At 45.2% G+C, this 17,859-nt stretch overlaps 3 protein-coding genes across 4 annotated transcripts; 2 read left to right on the forward strand and 1 right to left on the reverse strand.

The window, feature by feature from the left end:
* Positions 1 to 271: 271 nt before the first annotated feature.
* On the forward strand, positions 272 to 6,835 carry LOC115681737 (uncharacterized). Of its 2 annotated transcripts, none has more exons than XM_030605787.2 (10): positions 272 to 379; positions 511 to 646; positions 1,163 to 1,307; positions 1,468 to 1,595; positions 3,404 to 3,475; positions 3,616 to 3,742; positions 3,818 to 3,942; positions 4,437 to 4,478; positions 5,243 to 5,455; positions 6,416 to 6,835. In XM_030605787.2, exons 2-10 carry the CDS (start codon positions 533 to 535, stop codon positions 6,482 to 6,484), a joined length of 1,035 nt encoding a protein of 344 aa, XP_030461647.1. In that variant the 5' UTR covers positions 272 to 379; positions 511 to 532; the 3' UTR covers positions 6,485 to 6,835. The 2 variants fall into 2 exon arrangements, with proteins under 2 accessions (XP_030461647.1, XP_030461648.1); XM_030605788.2 differs by having other exon boundaries at positions 274 to 379; positions 3,821 to 3,942.
* Positions 6,836 to 8,476: 1,641 nt separating this feature from the next.
* Positions 8,477 to 11,218, forward strand: LOC115681610 (serine/threonine-protein kinase-like protein CCR4). The gene has a single exon (XM_030605605.2). The coding sequence runs from the start codon at positions 8,683 to 8,685 to the stop codon at positions 10,981 to 10,983; it is 2,301 nt and encodes a 766-aa protein (XP_030461465.1). The 5' UTR covers positions 8,477 to 8,682; the 3' UTR covers positions 10,984 to 11,218.
* A 2,624-nt stretch (positions 11,219 to 13,842) lies between these two features.
* On the reverse strand, positions 13,843 to 16,477 carry LOC115664781 (probable protein phosphatase 2C 44). Its single transcript, XM_030586664.2, has 4 exons — positions 16,177 to 16,477; positions 15,711 to 15,987; positions 15,423 to 15,577; positions 13,843 to 14,361 (listed from the first exon to the last, which is right to left on the reverse strand). The coding sequence occupies exons 1-4, from the start codon at positions 16,435 to 16,437 to the stop codon at positions 14,182 to 14,184; spliced, it is 873 nt and encodes a 290-aa protein (XP_030442524.1). The 5' UTR covers positions 16,438 to 16,477; the 3' UTR covers positions 13,843 to 14,181.
* Positions 16,478 to 17,859: the final 1,382 nt, after the last annotated feature.

The raw sequence follows: 17,859 nt of genomic DNA on the forward strand, positions 1-17,859 counted from the left end.
CATTTACATATAGTCCAAGGACTAAATTGAATATATATTGAAAGTTTAGGAATTATATTGAATAAATTAAAAGTTCAGAGACGATATAAAATATCGAATTAAAATTTAAATTAAAAATTCAGGAATCACGTTATCGTATTGACTAAAAAAATTTAGGATGTTTTCCCAATTCACACGAAGAGTTGTGTTCAGTGACGGGTCTGTGCAAACCTTTTTGTCTTTTGAGTGACCTGGCCGACCACTGTGGAAAAACTATGGTGTCATGCAACAAAACCCATCTGGAGTAGCAAGTATTCAGGAGGAAAGGCAGGTGTTTTGTTAGATAGTGGAGGTTGCGAACTCCGTCTCTTCTTTCTCTAACTCGCCAGTACCCCCAGTAGTTGGCACGTCAACGTCCCTGCCTTCTCTCTCTCTCTCTCGCTTTCCCCCTGCTCCGTCCTCTTCTCTTTGCCCGCGCATCTTCATCTCTCTCTCTCTCTCTCTCTCTCTCTCTCTCTCTCTCTGTCGCAGGAGTTAACAGCTTCTCAAGCTAATGGGGACGGAGTCCGGCGAAGCGGGCGTCACCCGCGTCCTCTTCTGCGGGCCTCACTTCCCGGCCTCTCAAAATTACACCAGAGACTACCTGAGCCAATACCCATTTATCCAGGTTCAGGCCTCGTGCGATCTTCCCCCCCCCACAGTACATGATAGAAAATGTTTACTGTTCCGCTTTCTTCGGTCGGAAGTGGTTGACTTGATGGGGTTTTAGCTGGATGTGTTTTGAGCGGAAAAATGGGATTTGACTGCTTCGCCTCTGATTATTGTAAAATGCTGAATAGTAGAAGTGTATACTTTGCGACAATGTAGTAAGTGATGAAATTTTCAATTGGCTGAATTGAAAACCAATCTGCTCCTTGTTGGGGTCCTGCTTAAACTTGCCGTAAAGATCCCATTGTCGCCAGCGCATGCCTTTGGATAAATAACGGACAAGGGGAGAAAAAAAATGCATGTCCAACTTTGCACATTCGGTTTGGTCTTATGTTTACATGTGGATATATCCTCGTCGGTTGGTGTGCTTGGGTTTATGGCAGTGGAAGGACTTACTGATACATATGTGTTTCCGAATTTTCCTCTCTAACTGCACCTTGAAGATCATTCGTTCATCTGTTTTCCGTTTTCATAGGTCGATGAGGTGGCCCTCGATGATGTGCCTCGTGTTATAGGAAACTACCATATTTGTGTGGTAAAAAACAGGCGCTTCGACTCAGATACTATTGCTCGAGCGAAACAAATGAAGCTTTTAATGCAATTTGGTGTCGGTCTGGAAGGTGATAATCTCTCTCTCTCTCTCTCTCCCCTCCCCCCCTCTCTGCCCTTGCTTGCTTGTGTATGTTCGGCTGGGGGAGTTTGGTTTATTTTGTCGGTATTATTACTATGTTTTGTTAGATCTTAATGGAATTTAGTACCCAACATTACATCTTCATGAAGGTGTTGACATTGACGCTGCCACCAAAAATGGAATTAAAGTTGCCAGGATTCCAGGGGACATCACGGGAAATGCAACATCATGTGCAGAGATGGCGATTTATCTGATGCTGGGTTTACTTCGAAAGCAGGTATGTTTGATCACTAGAAAAATCTTAAGTAGTTGGGGTACTTCACTTGATTCATTCTTACATGCTAAGTCCACAGGTTAGGTTCGTTGTATGTTGTGCTTCTTTTTGTTCAAGCATAGGGAATGACAGGTTGAATGTTTTAGCTGTAACATTTTCTGAAATCTGAATAAATTCCCCATTATTTTGCATTCTCATCCTTTTCTGGTCGAAGTTTTGAGTGAATGTTTGATCATCAGCCCCAGTAAATTCTGTTTGAAGCCTATATAGTTTCTTCTAAATCAAATTGCGTAGGTGTTTATAGCTTCATTGATATACTGGGAAACAGGAAAATCGTCAAATTATACCCCGACTTTCAAAACATAGCAGACTTCCTACATCAAGCCTACATTGAATGAGAAGGTTCATTTACAATTCAAGTTTCACAAAGGTCTATCCTTCTTTTGATAGGTAAATCATGCCCATGTCGTCTTGCTCACATAGTCCAATACTGCAGCTGTAAAACATGGCTTGTTTATTGATTTCATTCAGTGGGGAGGAATGGTAATGATATGAATGAAATTAGCAGTAGTCTGTCAAATGCCATTGGTTGCACCATGTCAAATAGTCAACTACTAACGAAGTTTGGTACAGTTGATTATGTCAAACTCATAGAAACAGCTGCACGGCATAAAGTTAAGTTTATTGTGGACATAATCTTACAGGATACCTGACTCTTTGTCAAGATGCCCATTAAAGGCCTTTGTTATTCGATTTGAAATGTTGATCTCTGAGGTGATTTGTGAAAACAAATAGTTCCAAGCATTGTACTAAGGCCTCGTTTGGTTCCATGACTAAAGGAATCCTCAAATGGATTCCCATTCCAAATATCATTCATTGGAATAATTTTCCTTATCCATTGTTTGTATGACAAAAAAATTTTGGCCTTGTTGGAGAATACTTCTCACTGAATACAAAGATCAGTGATTGGCGATCATTGCTGCTACTGGCGAACACAACCGACGACCTGTGGTGGCAACTGGCGACCCGTGGCGGTGGAGTTGGGTTTTTGATAGATTTTTGGTTATAGGAATCTGGAAGTGGCATTCCAGTACTAACCATAGCTAGGTAATCTAATTCTGCATTTTTTGAGGAATTCTATTCCATGTGGAATTCAAATCCATTTCTTGATTTCTCTCCAAACATGAAATATGTAGGAATTGGAATCCCATTTTTTGAGGAATCCAATTTTGCATTGAACCAAACAAGGCCTAAAAATAACAAAGAAATCTCTTCCACTTGATGGGTACTTATTAGAAATTCTCACAAGGAAGAAAGGCTCGAGTACCCCGCAGAATAGAGTTGCTGTAGAAGGGACTCAAGTGAGTTTGACATTGGTGCAAGCAAATGAAATCATCAGCTAAGGTGTTCTTGAGAGGAGGGTCTCGATCTCACCATCTTCGTTACAAGTACTCCTATCAAGAAACTGAGAATGCTTTACTGAGAAAATGATTGTGGAGAAAGAAATGTCCTTATCAGGATGACATTGCAAAAGTGTTGCACAAACAAATATTGTTTCTTGGATGCAAAGCTACATGATGCAAATTATGCGATAGAATATCCATCTTTGGGCCTCTTAGATGTAAAAACTCTACATCTAATAAGCATATTCCATGGCTAGTGATGGTTTAGATAAGGAGACTTGGCCTTTTTGTTATATTAAAGTGGGCTGCCTTTTGCTTGCTAGTGTTCAGTTCTCTCTCTCTCTCTCTGTGCGTGTGCGTGCGTGTGCACGCGCCTTTCCTTCATTGCTTCAGTTTTGTTCTTTGCAGACCGAGATGCAAGTTTCTGTAAATCAGAGAAAACTTGGGGAGCCAGTTGGTGAAACTCTATTTGGAAAAACCGTGAGTATCTTTTATGTTTTAGTTGTTGAATACACAACAAGAATCATTGTTGAGCCTCTTTCATGTTTCATGAATGTCCGTTGTTTATCCTTTACTCTTTGCATTGTAAGTATCATTGAAAAATATCATGTCCGTTGTAGGTATTGATTGCGGGGTTTGGAAATATTGGAGTTGACTTGGCTAAGCGCTTAAGACCTTTTGGGGTGAAAATTATTGCCACAAGAAGGAGCTGGTGCTTAAATTCACAAGCTCCTCTCCAATCGAATGGTAATGTATTGTCATTCAAAATGAGGAAATTTTTCTTTACATTCTCCTGACATACAATATTGGCTACATTCTCAGCAGACCTTGATAAAAATGGCATGAGTGACGATCTGGTTGATGTGAAGGGAAGTCATAACGACATTTGTAACTTTGCTGGCGAGGCAGACATAGTTGTCTGTTGCTTGTGTTTAAACAAAGATACAGTAAGACTTATTTGACTCCATGCATTTATACTTTGCTTCATTGGTTTATCCAAATCAAATCCGTTGTCCCATGGAACTGATTTTGCAAGAATGCATTCTGACTGCACAAGGAAAAGCAAAAATTAAATCGATAGTAGTCTTTGCTTTTACAGGAAGAACTTTTTGAAAGCGTAGATTCAGGGTAGTTTGTGGCTTAGTTACTTCTATTTGTCTGAGTTCTTTATCTAGTTTGAAAGCTTCTTAGGTTGCTTTATTCAGATTGGTTGAAAAGTGAGAAAAGGTGACATGTGCCATTTTTTCTTCTTTCCCTGAGCCATACATTACTGATGTTTTTGAATGAATATGATCATACTTTACAGGTGCTCCTTTTTGGAAATATGTTGCCTTGAAATGTTTTTTTTCCCTTTTTTTTGCTTTTGTTCCTTTGTCATTATTCACTTCTCACTCGGAAATGTCTTCTGGATTCTTATTAGTTCATTTTGATTATCTGGCAGGCTGGCATCATCAATGACTCATTCATATCTTCAATGAGAAAGGTCTGCTCTATGTATCCCTAAATGATGTTTTATGCTACAGATACGAAGTTCTGCTCTATTCTTTGGCCGTACTAGTTTTTTCTTAACACTCGTGACTGGTTCTCTGATCCCCATTCATCCTCTTCAGTAGCCTTAATGAGAAGTCTAGATCCTTCTCTATGTTTTACAGGTGCCATTGATGGTAGTAATGATACTCCTTCTGCCCTTCATGTAACCTTAGCCGTTGATCTGTCTGGGGTTCTAAAACAGATATTATGAAACTAACCTCTTAGTGAAGCGGTTAACGCGTTGTGGTCCACTTGAAAATTGGGTTGGGCGGTTGACAGATGTATTCTGCTTTGTTGCATCACTAAATATCACACAAGTGTATTTTGAAATGTACAGTCTTATTTGCTTGAGGTGGACTCATCCTATTCAAGGATCACGGATGCTTAATTATGACTCATGCCATGTCCTTTACTCATCCTTTAAATGCAAGCTTTGTCATTATTCCTTTTCTCGTATTTCTCCTGTATTTTTGCTCCTAAGCTCACAGATAAATATTTTATGGAGAAAAAAGACTGGCTGCAAATGGAGAACCTATAATAGGAAAGTTCTGATGAGAAAGTGGCACACCACAGTATTTGTGATTCCTTTTCTTTTCCACATCTGTCTCTTTTAACATTTTGGAAATAAAGGATGCGAAAATGAGATCTCTGTGGCATGTCAAGTAGGCAGATTGCATTACGGGTAAGAGTTTTAACTATTTTCCGATGGTGATACAGGGAGCTCTTCTTATAAATATTGCTCGAGGGGGTCTCTTGGATTATGAGGCCGTTGCTCATCACCTGGAGTCTGGTCACTTGGGAGGCTTGGGCACCGATGTGGCTTGGACAGAGCCATTTGATCCGAATGACAAAATCTTGAAATACAAAAATGTTCTTTTAACTCCTCATGTTGCAGGGATCACAGAACATTCTTACAGATCCATGGCTAAGGTTTGTGGACCCTACAAAATATGCTGGAGTTCTTTAAACTCTTAAAGGGGTCCCCCCCCCCACCCACACACACACACACACACACACAAGGGTTACATTCCTCTCTTTTGTTTTTTCCTAAGGCTTTGTTTAGAAAAGAGCGAAAATGGAGGTGAAGAAAATTTGGGTGAAAATTGGAAGGAATTTAATTTTGAGATGGATTTGGAGGGAAATTTTAAATCCTGTAGCCCTTGTTCCCAAACATAGGGTAAGTGTTTGCATGTTTCAGTGGGAGGGTAGAAGTATAACAAATTCTTTGTCCACATTAATCTACTAGGTTATTCTAAGCGATCACGAAGATGTTATATTCCTCCTATTCATTTTTCGTGAAAATTGTAGGCTGTGGTATGGATGGGTTAGTGTTCTGTCTTTTCTTGGTCAAGCGTAAAAAATCTAGTGTACGGAGAACAACCAAATCATCATCCTTGCATATTTAAATTTGATAGCTGATTTCTTTGTTTGTAGTTGAAAATTGTTTTTAAATTGCTTTCATGCATCTTCTGAACTGTTTTAGTTCTCAAATCAGAATGAAAGTAAATTGGCGATCTCCAGAAACCAAACAGGGCTGAAAGCAGCACTTTTCTTGAGTTTAGACAACAAAGTAGCTTGAATAGCCTACCACGGCACCGTTAATGTGAAGCATCAGGACTGACTTAAGATAAATTGTTGTAATCAGGAATCGAGACTAGGGCTCCATACTTAATTGAGGCAGAACAGATCAAATGACATAGCAGTTTTTTCCTGATCTAGTCTTGCATGTTAATATGATGGTGGAAGTCCATCAATCCAAATCTTATTTCACTCTTTGGACCACTGTCTACTCATTTATCATTTTGTTTATCCTACTTCTTGCGGCTACCTTGTGATGACATGTTACCCTGCGGATTTCCAGTCAAATGATTGTTCTATTGGTTTATGCAGGTAGTTGGCGATGTGGCTCTTCAACTTCATGCTGGGACACCTTTGACAGGGGTAGAGTTTGTCAACTGACTAAAACATGGAAAGCCAATTCAGGAGGAGCATATCTTTGGTTGTGTTACCAAATCACATGCTCTTATGGTAGTTCACATTTCACATGTCAATCTTTCTGATGAATAAAGACTATAGCGCAACTTATTCTTGGCTAGGAATGCACCAAGCCGAGTATGAGGGGCGTATGTATCCTTGGTCCCAACACCCGAGAGGTGGGAGTCGAACCTGGCCTGGACAAGTGCTTGTTTAGTGGAAATTCATTACATAGCCAGGGGCGTCAAATAAATGTGTGCTCTTAACTTAATTGGAGATAAGTCTCGGACAAGTGCTTGTTTAGTCGGTCCTTTATGAGATTTCTCTTTGGTTTAATCTTTACATGATGCCAAACGTAATCCGATCTGGGTATGGTCAACCGAGATGATGATGCTGAGACCCGCCGGATCATCCAATCCGCGATGACACGTCCGAATGATGGCAATTTTACCTCTTTGATGAAGTCGAGACGAATGAAGCTGTTTTGATGTTCGGTTGGCAGTACTTTCAATGAAATTCAGGTCCATTCCAGTGCCTCTAATTTTCGCATGGAATTGCCGATTCGATTCCACTCGATCCGGTTCTGCAAAATGTGTCACGAGGGCATAACTTTTGCTGCAGGTTTGTGAACGGGACTGGAAAATTTAGAGCGTGGCACACATTGACATGCTGGATGATGATAAAAGTGCATAAAACGCGTGCAATGCGTTCCCATAATCCAATGAGAACAAAAACAATCGTCAATGAGTCCGCGTGAGCCCGTGTCTCAATATAGAATGAAATAGTCTAAAGCTCACTTCTAGGATAGCAGCCTCCTGACTGTATATTGATTGACAACAATCCATCTGCATTGCCAATCTGGATAATATATAGTTTCATGTGCACGCACGACAATTTCTTATTCCCTCTGCCCTTGTAACTCCTCCCCGCGTGAAATAAATCTAGGCGGATTCATCAACGGACGGGAATCGGGTTCAAATTCTTGAACTAAATGGATACGCGATCCACTCTAAATCGGGTTCGATTCCTCATTCCCCCTTTGTTACCCGATTTATGGGAATAGCTGGGCATAACTTTTGTTTGGTGCCATTGGGTAATTAACTCAAGGGTTAATACCACGAAAAACTCCAGATTGGTACACCCATGATAAATTTACCCAAACTAATTTGTTGACTACCAAAAACTCTAAATCGGTACACCCGTGACAAATTTACCCGAACTAATTTGTTGACTACCAAAAACTCTAAATCGGTACAACTGTGACAAATTTACCATCAGTCAGTTTTTGTTAAATTTTATCTTCAAATTGCTAAGTTGCTTGACACGTGATAGTTGACGGGTATATCGATTTGGAGTTTTACCTTCCGTTCGTCGCGGGTGTACCGGTTTGTGATTTTTCGTGGCATCAATCCAATTTAACGGAAACTAACGGAGGATAAATTTATCGCAGGTGTATCAGTTTAGGGTTTTTCGTAGTATTAACCCTAAACTTAATTTAGCAAAGATGAAGGAGTGTGAGATCAAATTCAAGTCAAGGTCACGGGTCGCAAGTTTCCACAGCGTAGAGAGTCGCCGTGAGAAGAAGAAAGAAGAAGAAAGAAGAAGAAGAAAAGTCCCAAAACGGGGCAGAGGCGTTTTTGCCGAAGGTTCTAACCAAGAAGAACGTGCGGTTAGCGATGCACGCAGCGTGGCAGTTCAAAGGGCAGCTGTAATTACCTTAAAATTTCCTTTTTTCAACGGGGCTAGAGAGATTCGACGTGATTGGGTCCCGAACCGGGCCAATTCAAAGGGGCGAGGATCAGCTTCAGCCCCCCCGCTCTCCCTCCTTTGCAGAAAAGTGGACTTCGTTTTGGAAATTGTTGAAACTTGGACCGGTCTTTGCTCGCGGCAACTTTTCCAAGGGTTGACCACACGCTCGACTTGCAAAATAATTTCCGCAGAACGACTTGGTCTTCTTGGTCGCTGTGCCTCCTCCTCCTCGCTCTCGCTCTCCTCCTTCGCTTTTCAAACCGCGTTTCTCCCCTTCCCCTTCACTGTCATGGCGTGCCCGTTCTCCTGAAAGAGCTTGCACATAAAGAAACATTCAGCTGCTAGATAAGCAGAGAGAGAGAGAGCGAGAGACACAAACCCACCTGTAATACGACCCCCAACATGAGATTATCAAGCTTGTCGCACCATTTCCTATGGCTCACTTGCTCAGGAAACTCCGCTCCCTGCTCGGCTTGATCGTCGTCTTCTTCGCGGTGCCGTTCGCTTCGCCGGTCGTCTCGCTCTCGACCGTGTCGATTTCCGGAACCGCGAACCAGACGTTGGTCTGTGCTCTTATAAAGCCTCCCGGCGGGAGCCTGTTTCTCAACTGTACCAGCTTCCCGGCGGGAATTCAAATTCCTGTCAATCGCAATGCTTCCTTCGCGGGCATCGTCGGCGGGGACGGATTCCTGTGCGGCTTGAGAGGTGGTTTCTTTTCGTCGACGTCGGTCCTGGTTTGCTGGAGATTCTCCGCCGCCAATGGCACCGACATGACATACAAGCGCATCTACAAGGGTCCTCTCTTGACGGAGCTCGATTCCGGAGATGCTCACGTGTGTGGTCTCGTCAACGAGACTAGCCGGATCGAGTGCTGGCAGTGGCAGTGGCCCCGACTCCATCGGACCATGGTGCCGAACAACTGGTCCAGTGTTGCGGTGGGCGGGGATTTTGCATGCGGCCTGACGGGCGCCCGTCAGGCCGCAGGGAAAGTCGAGTGCTTCGGGGACAATGCCCGCGTCGTGCCTAAGCCGCCGAACGGGAGCTTCAGGGCGGTTGCGGCCGGGTCTGGGCACGCCTGCGCCATCTCCTCGGTGGATAACAGTCTGGAGTGCTGGGGAGATGGGGCGGACGAGATCGAGCCGCCGCAAGGGGGCTTCTTGTCGGTGGCCCTGGGAGAGAACAGGGGCTGCGCACTGCGGACGAACAGCACAGTCGTGTGCTGGGGGCGGAGCAATTTCAGCTTGCCGAACCACTTGCGAGACGCATACTTCACAGCCATCGAAGCCAAGCGCAGCGTTTTTTGCGGAGTCTTGGCCGCCAACTATTCCTTGTGCTGTTGGGGCAATGAGCACTTCGACTCCAGGCCCGGTTCCATGGTGTTTGATAACGTGCTGCCCGGCCCGTGCCGGAGCTACTGTCCTTGCGGCCCTTTGCAGCGCTACGGGGACTTGTGCGAGCAAGGATATGTGTGTCAACCTTGCCAAGCTCCAACCCCAATTGTTCAGCCTAAGAGCTTAAATAGGAAACTGGTGGGGTTCCTGGTGGTGGGATGCGTGGGATGCGCTTGCTTGCTGTCGATCTTCGGTTTCTGGCTGTTCAGATACTGCAAGGGGAGGGTGTGCCGCGTCCACGATTCGGGCCGCATCGAAGAGACCTCGAGCCCGGATCAAACTACGGACCCGCCGCCACAGCCTCGGCCACTGGAGAGGCGGCTGAGCCATTTGGTCAGCATGGACTCCCAACTGGAGGAATTCCCCTTGCAAGTGCTCGCCTGTGTCACCAATGGATTCGCCGAAGAGTTCAAGATCGGGACGGGAAGCTTCGGCTCGGTCTACCGTGCGACATTGGACGATGGACGAGAAGTGGCCATCAAGCGAGCCGAAACATCGACAGCAGCATCGCCGTCAAATTTAGGCGGTGGCGGCCCAAGCGCCAGGAGGCAAAACGAAGACATAGACAGGGCATTTCTCAACGAGCTCGAGTCTCTGTCCCGCCTCAACCACAAGAATCTCGTCAAGCTATCTGGATTCTGCGAAGACGGCAACGAGTTGATATTGGTCTACGAGTACATGCACAACGGTACGCTCCACGACCATCTCCACAAGTTTCCAGATTCCCCACTCAATTCGTGGGCGGCGCGTCTCGGAGTAGCCTTGGACGCGGCTAGGGGCATCGAGTACCTTCATGTCTACGCATCTCCCCCCGTCATCCACCGCGACATCAAGTCTTCCAACATTTTGCTCGACAAAAGCTGGATGGCTAAGGTTTCCGATTTCGGGCTCTCTCTTATGGGCCCCGAAGACGACGAGTCCCACCTCTCTCTCCACGCTGCAGGAACACTTGGCTATGTGGATCCCGAGTACTATCGACTACAAATCCTCACGTCCAAAAGCGACGTGTACAGCTTCGGGGTCGTTCTGCTCGAGTTATTATCGGGGTACAGGGCTATTCACAACAACGACAACGGCGTGCCGAGGAACGTGGTGGACTTTGTGATTCCCTACATATTGCGAGACGAGATTCACAGGGTCCTAGACCCGAAGGTCTTGCCCCCAAACCCTTTTGAAATACAAGCTGTGATGTCTGTAGGATACTTAGCTGCGGATTGCGTGCATTTGGAAGGCAAAAATCGCCCCACAATCACAGAAATTGTATATAGATTAGAAAGAGCTCTGGTCGTGTGCTCGGCCCGTCCCGCTTACTCTCGGTCTTCGACGGAATCCTCGACCACTTAGTTGTCCTTGTTCGTTGTGAATAGCGCGACTTGCCATCACTGCCGAGCCAAATTTGTAGAGAACACCATTCTTTCTCAATTCTTTCCATGTCTACCTCCTCTTTTTGTACCGTTACATTCTTTCCTTTCTTTGATTCAGAGGAGAACAAGGCAATGGATGTTTCTCCAACATGCCATATGTACTGATGCAACGCAGCATCCCCAATTAGCAACTATTTAACCACAATTCAACGAAATTCCTGTCGAATAGCTTAAGAACATTTCGGCCACGTTTGGTGCGCGGAATGGGGTTCGAACGGAATCGGGGTTCAGACCTACCTCTTTCCTTTCTGTTCCTACCTCTATTCCATTTCTTCCCCCATTCTATTTACTTGAGGCCGCTAATCGGGCATGGGAAGCTAGTTGATGAAGGCCGCTGCTTGCATCAATCCGAGTTTTGGGTTGGGTTTTTTTCCTTTCCCTCATACTTTTACAGCTAATGAATTGTATTCAATCCTCAAATCACTCAACTTCTACACAAATCTATGTGAATGATTTTTAACGTCTCTCTTGTTTGCCGTTTGATTTGCGTCTTGCATTGTGCAAGCAGTTCTTCGATTGAAATTTTTTTTGTTTAGATCTTGGTTTTTCGGTTTCTAATCTCTTGCTCCTTTATTTGGGAGTTAGTCCTAAACAAGGGTGAACGGTTTCAAGTTCAGTTCAAAACCTACACGTCGAAATAAGTTCCCTGATTTTTAGAACTTGAACATAACTTACATACCCAGAAACCTGAAATCTACCCGTCACAGGTTCCAAGGTCTACCTAGAAATCCCCTGTATTCTTAATCGAATAATTGCAGTGAATCATCATCTCTAATGATCACCATTTGCTACAATCCACTTACCACAACTCATATTTAGACACACGAAAAAAATGAAATATAAGAAAAGTAAAAGTTTCAGTCATGGATATCGCCGAAATTGAAAGCTTATGCTAGTGATTTCAGATTACATACTTATCATTGGACGCCATGGAATGCTGTAAAATCTCGCGAAGACATAAAACAAGAAAAATACAAAAACTTGTTTTAAGTTTTAGATTCCACCTGAAACCTGCCCGTCGAAACAGATTCTCAATTTTTGAAACCTGAAACCTACCACGCATACCCTAGAAACTAGGACCGGTCCGGTTATCAAGTTCTCGATTCTACTCTAGAATCATACTCACCCCTAGTCCTGAAGACCGGTTATGGAAGCTACAACTTTAGTGCCCGACCAAACCCAACCATTCTAGATAGTTCTAATCTCGACGAGGAAGGAATACAACAAAAAAGTCGTCGTGCTTTTAATTTGCAGGCGTACTGCCTCTTCCCGGGAAAAGTGCCAAAAAAGTCCTAAACCTTTTGCATTAGTGCCAATTTAGTTCTAAACCTTTTTTTGGTGCCAATTCAGTCTTAAACCTTTTGCATTGGTGCCAATTTAGTCATAAACCTTTTTTTGGTGCCAATTCAGTCCTAAACCTTTTGTTTTTGTGCCAATTTAGTCATTCCGGCCAATTTAGACTGGAATTTGCCTACGTGGACGCCTACCGGCCGGCGCCGACGTGGACAACTTTAATATTTTTTTGAATTTTTATTATTTTTTATTTTTTTGTTTGGTTGTCTTCCTCCTTCCTCTGGCCGGTCGCCGGGCCGGCGAGCTCGAGCTCGCCGGCCACTGGCGAGGACGGCCTCGCCCGGCGAGGGCGAGCCTCGCCTTGGTTGGGCGAGGCTCGAGCCCTCGCCGGGAGGCGCGCGGCGAGGGCAAGCCTCGCCCGACCATGGCAAGGCCCGACCCGCCTCGCCCGACCAAGGCAAGGCTCGAGCCCTCGCGGAGGCCGCGGCGAGGCGAGCCTCGCCATGGTCGGGCGAGGCCCGACCTCGCCGGATCTCGGCGAGGTCGAGCGTCGACCTATAGATCCGGCGAGGTCGGGCCTCGCCCGACCATGGCGAGGCTCGCCCTCGCCGCGGCCTCCGGCGAGGGCTCGAGCCTTGCCTTGGTCGGGCGAGGCCCGAGCCTCGCCGCGGCCTCCGGCGAGGGCTCGAGCCTCGCCGCGGCCTCCGGCGAGGGCTCGAGCCTCGCCCGGACCAAGGCGAGGCTCGCCCTCGCCGGGCGAGGCCGTCCTCGCCGGCCTCTGGCCGGTCGCCGGAGCGGCGACCGGCTAGAGGAAGGAGGAAGACAACCAAAAAAAAAAGTGGAAAAAAAAAGAAAAAAAAAGGAAAAAATAAAAATTCAAAAAAATATTAAAAAAATATTAAAGTTGTCCACGTCGGCGCCGATGACCGGCCGGCAGGCGTCCACGTAGGCAAATTCCGGTCTAAATTGGCCAAAATGACTAAATTGGCACAAAAACAAAAGGTTTAGGATTGAATTGGCACCAATTTAAAAGGTTTAGGACTTAATTGGCACCAAAAAAAGGTTTATGACTAAATTGGCACCAATGCAAAAGGTTTAGGACTGAATTGACACCAAAAAAAGGTTTAAGACTAAATTGGCATTAATGCAAAAGGTTTAGGACTTTTTTGGCACTTTTCCCGCCTCTTCCTCCAAAAGAGTGAATCCCTCAAGGTTAGTCCCTCAGTTTAAACTGCGTTCTTCAATCTCATTAAGAATGTAATCTTCAGTTTCCAAAGCCATTGGGGCACAAAGAATTCATGTCATTTGAGTGAAGCACACTAAAGATGCGACATGATCAACAACAAAATGGTGAATCCCCTTCATTTCAATCGACACCGGCCAACAAGTAATATGCAAAACAATGTAACGAGGCGACAACCTTTTTGAGGAACTTTTGAACCCCAGTATCAAAAAGGAGAAGACAGTGCAAATGCAACAAGAGGAATTTTAATCACAAGCCAGACTTGGTATTGGGTAAAAAGACATCTCAAGGTTCAAAATCCCCTAGAGTTTAGACCCCTCATGACAATCAACATGGTAGGACTAACTATACAAACGCCAATACAGTAAAATAATGAGATCTCACACATCCTAAAACTACGCGGGCGCTCCAGGAGGCTCGGGCGCTCGTGATAAAGAAGGAACTGCACCACTATTATTCAATCTGCTCTAACACCTATACAATGAAGGCCACTACTACGTACAGCACCCTAAAAGCAGATGGCGCTGACATGTAACTTTACTTTTCACATCAACATTCAACTTCTTTATGAACGGGAGATATTCACAATGACCGAGTGGCTCTATCAGGATGCTTCTCAACAGCATTAGCGAATCTGATGACAATGCAAGATATGTCATCTTTACTCTCTCTTCTCAGTGCTTCACTTGTTAATCTCTTTGCTGCTGCTTGAGGGTCTTTTATCGGTTTGACCAAGTCAACTGCTTCTTGGTTACTGATCACCTGCCAACCGAGCAAAATTGCAATTAAGACATCTAAAGCTAACTGTTCAGATGAGCATTCCAGCACAGGATCGAAGGTTCAGGTCATCTCCAAGGTGATTTGACAAGAAAAAATCATTGACCTACCGGGGCTACCTCGAGCGGCAACTCTCAAAGAAAATTCTACTAGGGTACACTCAAAAGAATTTAAAAAAAAAATAATCCGGGTGGATGAGGTAGACTTGCTTAGATCAGGAGCACCTGATCAAATTGCTATACAACTTCATGTTTCTTCTGGCTATCTCAGGCGTGCCTACTTATCGAGACGATTTCTTTAAGATAATGATGGAGCACTCTGAATCTTTCTTGACGAACTGGGGCAGGTTGGAACCAATGATAAACAGAGGAGGATCGGGACACTACTTAATAAGATTCATCACTTAAAAAGAGAGGACTCAGTTAAGCTCAGTTCCAGGAAGTTGCCTATTTAAGCCGCCTTGTATTACAGCAGAAACAATGAATTTGACAGTATAAACAGGCTTCGCGGGATAATATTTTGAGGCTACGCATACAGGACAGGAATAAGAAGGAATTTTGTTGCGGCATCTCCAATTTTCTAAGTTGACGAATGCCATACATAGATCCAAGGTGAGGAAAACCTCCAGTGATGAGAACTGGCGAACAGTTTAATTTAAAGGGCACTATTCATGTTTGTTTTATCTTTTTCTAGATCAGTAACAAGAGGGAGTAGAAAGATAGAACTCAAATTCAAAATCTCTTGGATCATGGCAAGGGGGACCACGACCACCAACAACCTAAATTCTGATTTCATGCACTAATGCAGTCACCCCCACCTAAATCATCAAACTTAGAAAAAAGAAAAAGAAAAAGGCAAACAAATAATGACTCTAGCTTATAAATGATATAGCAGCAGACTAGGCAACTCGCACTCTATGCTATGTGGCCCGGACAAATGTGCAATCTGATTTACCAAATGCCACAACGATAATGATTGAGAGAGAGAGAGAGAGAGAGAGAGAGAGAGAGAGAGAGAGAGAGAGCTTTCATGCTGAGAGAACTGACCTTCCACAAGCCATCACTTGCCAATATGACGAACTCAATAGTCGAATCAATTGGTACATGCCTTATGTCAGGCTCCGAAGATAAATGTGCTTTGAGGCTTTGATCCCCAAAAGCCCGTGCAACTGCAAGCTGTCCATTAACCCTAGGCACATCTCCTGAAATTAGAAGAGAACACTTGTTCTAAGTACAAAAACCATCGGGCTGCATTCCACAGGTCGACCTGCCGGGACTCATGAATCACGAAGAAGGCACTAGCGTAACAAAACATCTGAAAGGTGACAGTTTTACCGGGAAGAAGAGTAACAAACCCCCCCTGCTCCTCAATCCTTTTCCGTTCAGTGTGCGGTTCGTGATCGACTGTAATTTGATTGGCAGAGCCCCTCTCGCAGACCACTGCTCTGGAATCACCGACGTTGGCAACCCACAAATCTTTGCCATCGATCACAATTGCAGTCACGGCAGTCGAGCCGCCAGGGCCCAACTGCATCGACTTCTCAAGAATGAATTTGTCCGTGGACCGATACGCATTCTTTATAGCGGTCTCGGGGTCTTTCCAGAAATTCGGCTGTCATCAACGGAAAGGGTCTTGCTTATTCAGGATGTAACTCCAATCCAACTCCTAAAACTATCATCTAGTCTCATCAAGAAGCTAACTTTGCAGGCACATGACACCAGTCAACCAACCGAACGAAAGCGGATGACCAAAAACAATAGTGAGCGAAACAATAGTAAGCAGGCGGCAGTCAGCAGTTACCTCTTGGAGGATGTTGTCGAAGAGATGCTGCTTCAAGTAGCAGGGGACCCGATCGCCGAGGTGGCCGTCGAAGATGGCGAACAGGCCGAGGACGTGATCCCTCCGCTTCTTGTACTCGGCGACGTGGTAGTCCTCCATGTCGTGCCCGGACTTGCCCTCCACCAGGTGGAACCCGTGGGACACCCGCACGCTCGACGACTTGCTCCGGCCCTTGCCCGAGTCCGAGGTAGACGAGGACAAGCTGCTCATCAGGCCGCCCATCTTTCCGCGACCCGAAATTTCCCCACCCACCCAACACACACACACACACACAACCCCCCCCCCCCTCCCTCCTTCACACTCAACCGATCAAAATCAGCAAAGACAAGAGCAAAGACCCAACACCCAGATGGATCAAACAGCGGCAGAGCAACAAGGAAGAAGAGGGTAGGACGGGAATTCGAACCTCAAACTTCCCCGAGCAAGCTGCGGCTGCTGGAACAAGAAGAGCTGCTCTTCTCGCTCTTCTCGCTCTCGTTATCTAGTCCCGCAGCACCGACGACGGACCCGGGTGTGCTCACGAGACGCAGCTCGCGTTGCGTGTGGATGGAATAGCGCCCGCTGTGCTGTGCTGTGCTGTTGCGGTCAAGGGGGAAAGGTCAATGGAGCCGCCGTCCTCCGCACATAAAAATCTGATCTTGATCGTGTCAAAGAGGAAGACCCTCGCCTTAAATCAAAACCGCGTTTTTCCCCCACCCTCCTCCCCCCCTCGGTTTTGTTGTATCTGGTGATGGCGACGGCGGGCGGCGACGATGGAGAGGGGACGAGGACATATTATCTTACGCGCTTTCGTCCCTTGCTTCGCCAAACGCCACGAAAGAAAGAGAAGAGGAAGAGGTTGGAGTTGCTTGTTGATGGAGTTGGGAAAGGTTTGACCCGAAGACCTCCTTTTTGGGGTCTCTTGATTAGACCAGCGAATACGCGTGGGTTCCGCTCCCCCCTCCTTTTGGTGATGTGTGCAAGACTTGCGTGCTCCAATACCTGCTGCTGCTTTCCCATCCCGGGGTTGCGTCCCCGACTCGTTCAACGCTCCATGTGATGAGCCGGGCTTATCCGAATTTTCGGTACGCGAGCTCCATTTAATTTCTAAACTATTCAAAAATATTCAATATTATTCTCGAAGTCGAATTAATAAAATGGCGTCACTGAACATTTTCATATAGTTTAGGGACTGCATCGAACGTGTACCAAAAATTTATGGACCACATTGAACAAATTAAAAGTTCATGGATCACGTTACATATTGGGTCAAAATTCACGGACCATCTGTATCATTATCCCTCACCAAGAATCATATCTTGTCGACGTAGGTCCCATCTTTTTCTTTGGTAGCCGTGGCACCGGCAGGAGAATTGAGATGAATGGTGTTTGTTGGGTTTAGTTTGTTTAATCACTCGCCATGTATATATTGTTTTCGTAGACTTTTTATAACCCTTCTATGACCGGCTTACGAATCCATCGGGTATATAGATGGACATGTTTCAGAAACGGGTTATTGTCGGTTATGTGTATAACGTTGCGTCCTTCGAATAGGATACCGATTGCATCATTTGCTCCATAATTGCAACACCTAAAAGTTGGGCGGGTTAGCTTCTTCAAAATTGCTATATCTATGGACTTATTGCGAACCTAAGGTGCTTGCCG

This window comes from Syzygium oleosum, unplaced genomic scaffold, assembly GCF_021117445.2.
Source record: "Syzygium oleosum isolate NSW1041296 unplaced genomic scaffold, Sole_v2.1 Sole_v2.05, whole genome shotgun sequence".
Taxonomy (NCBI): Eukaryota; Viridiplantae; Streptophyta; class Magnoliopsida; order Myrtales; family Myrtaceae; genus Syzygium; species Syzygium oleosum.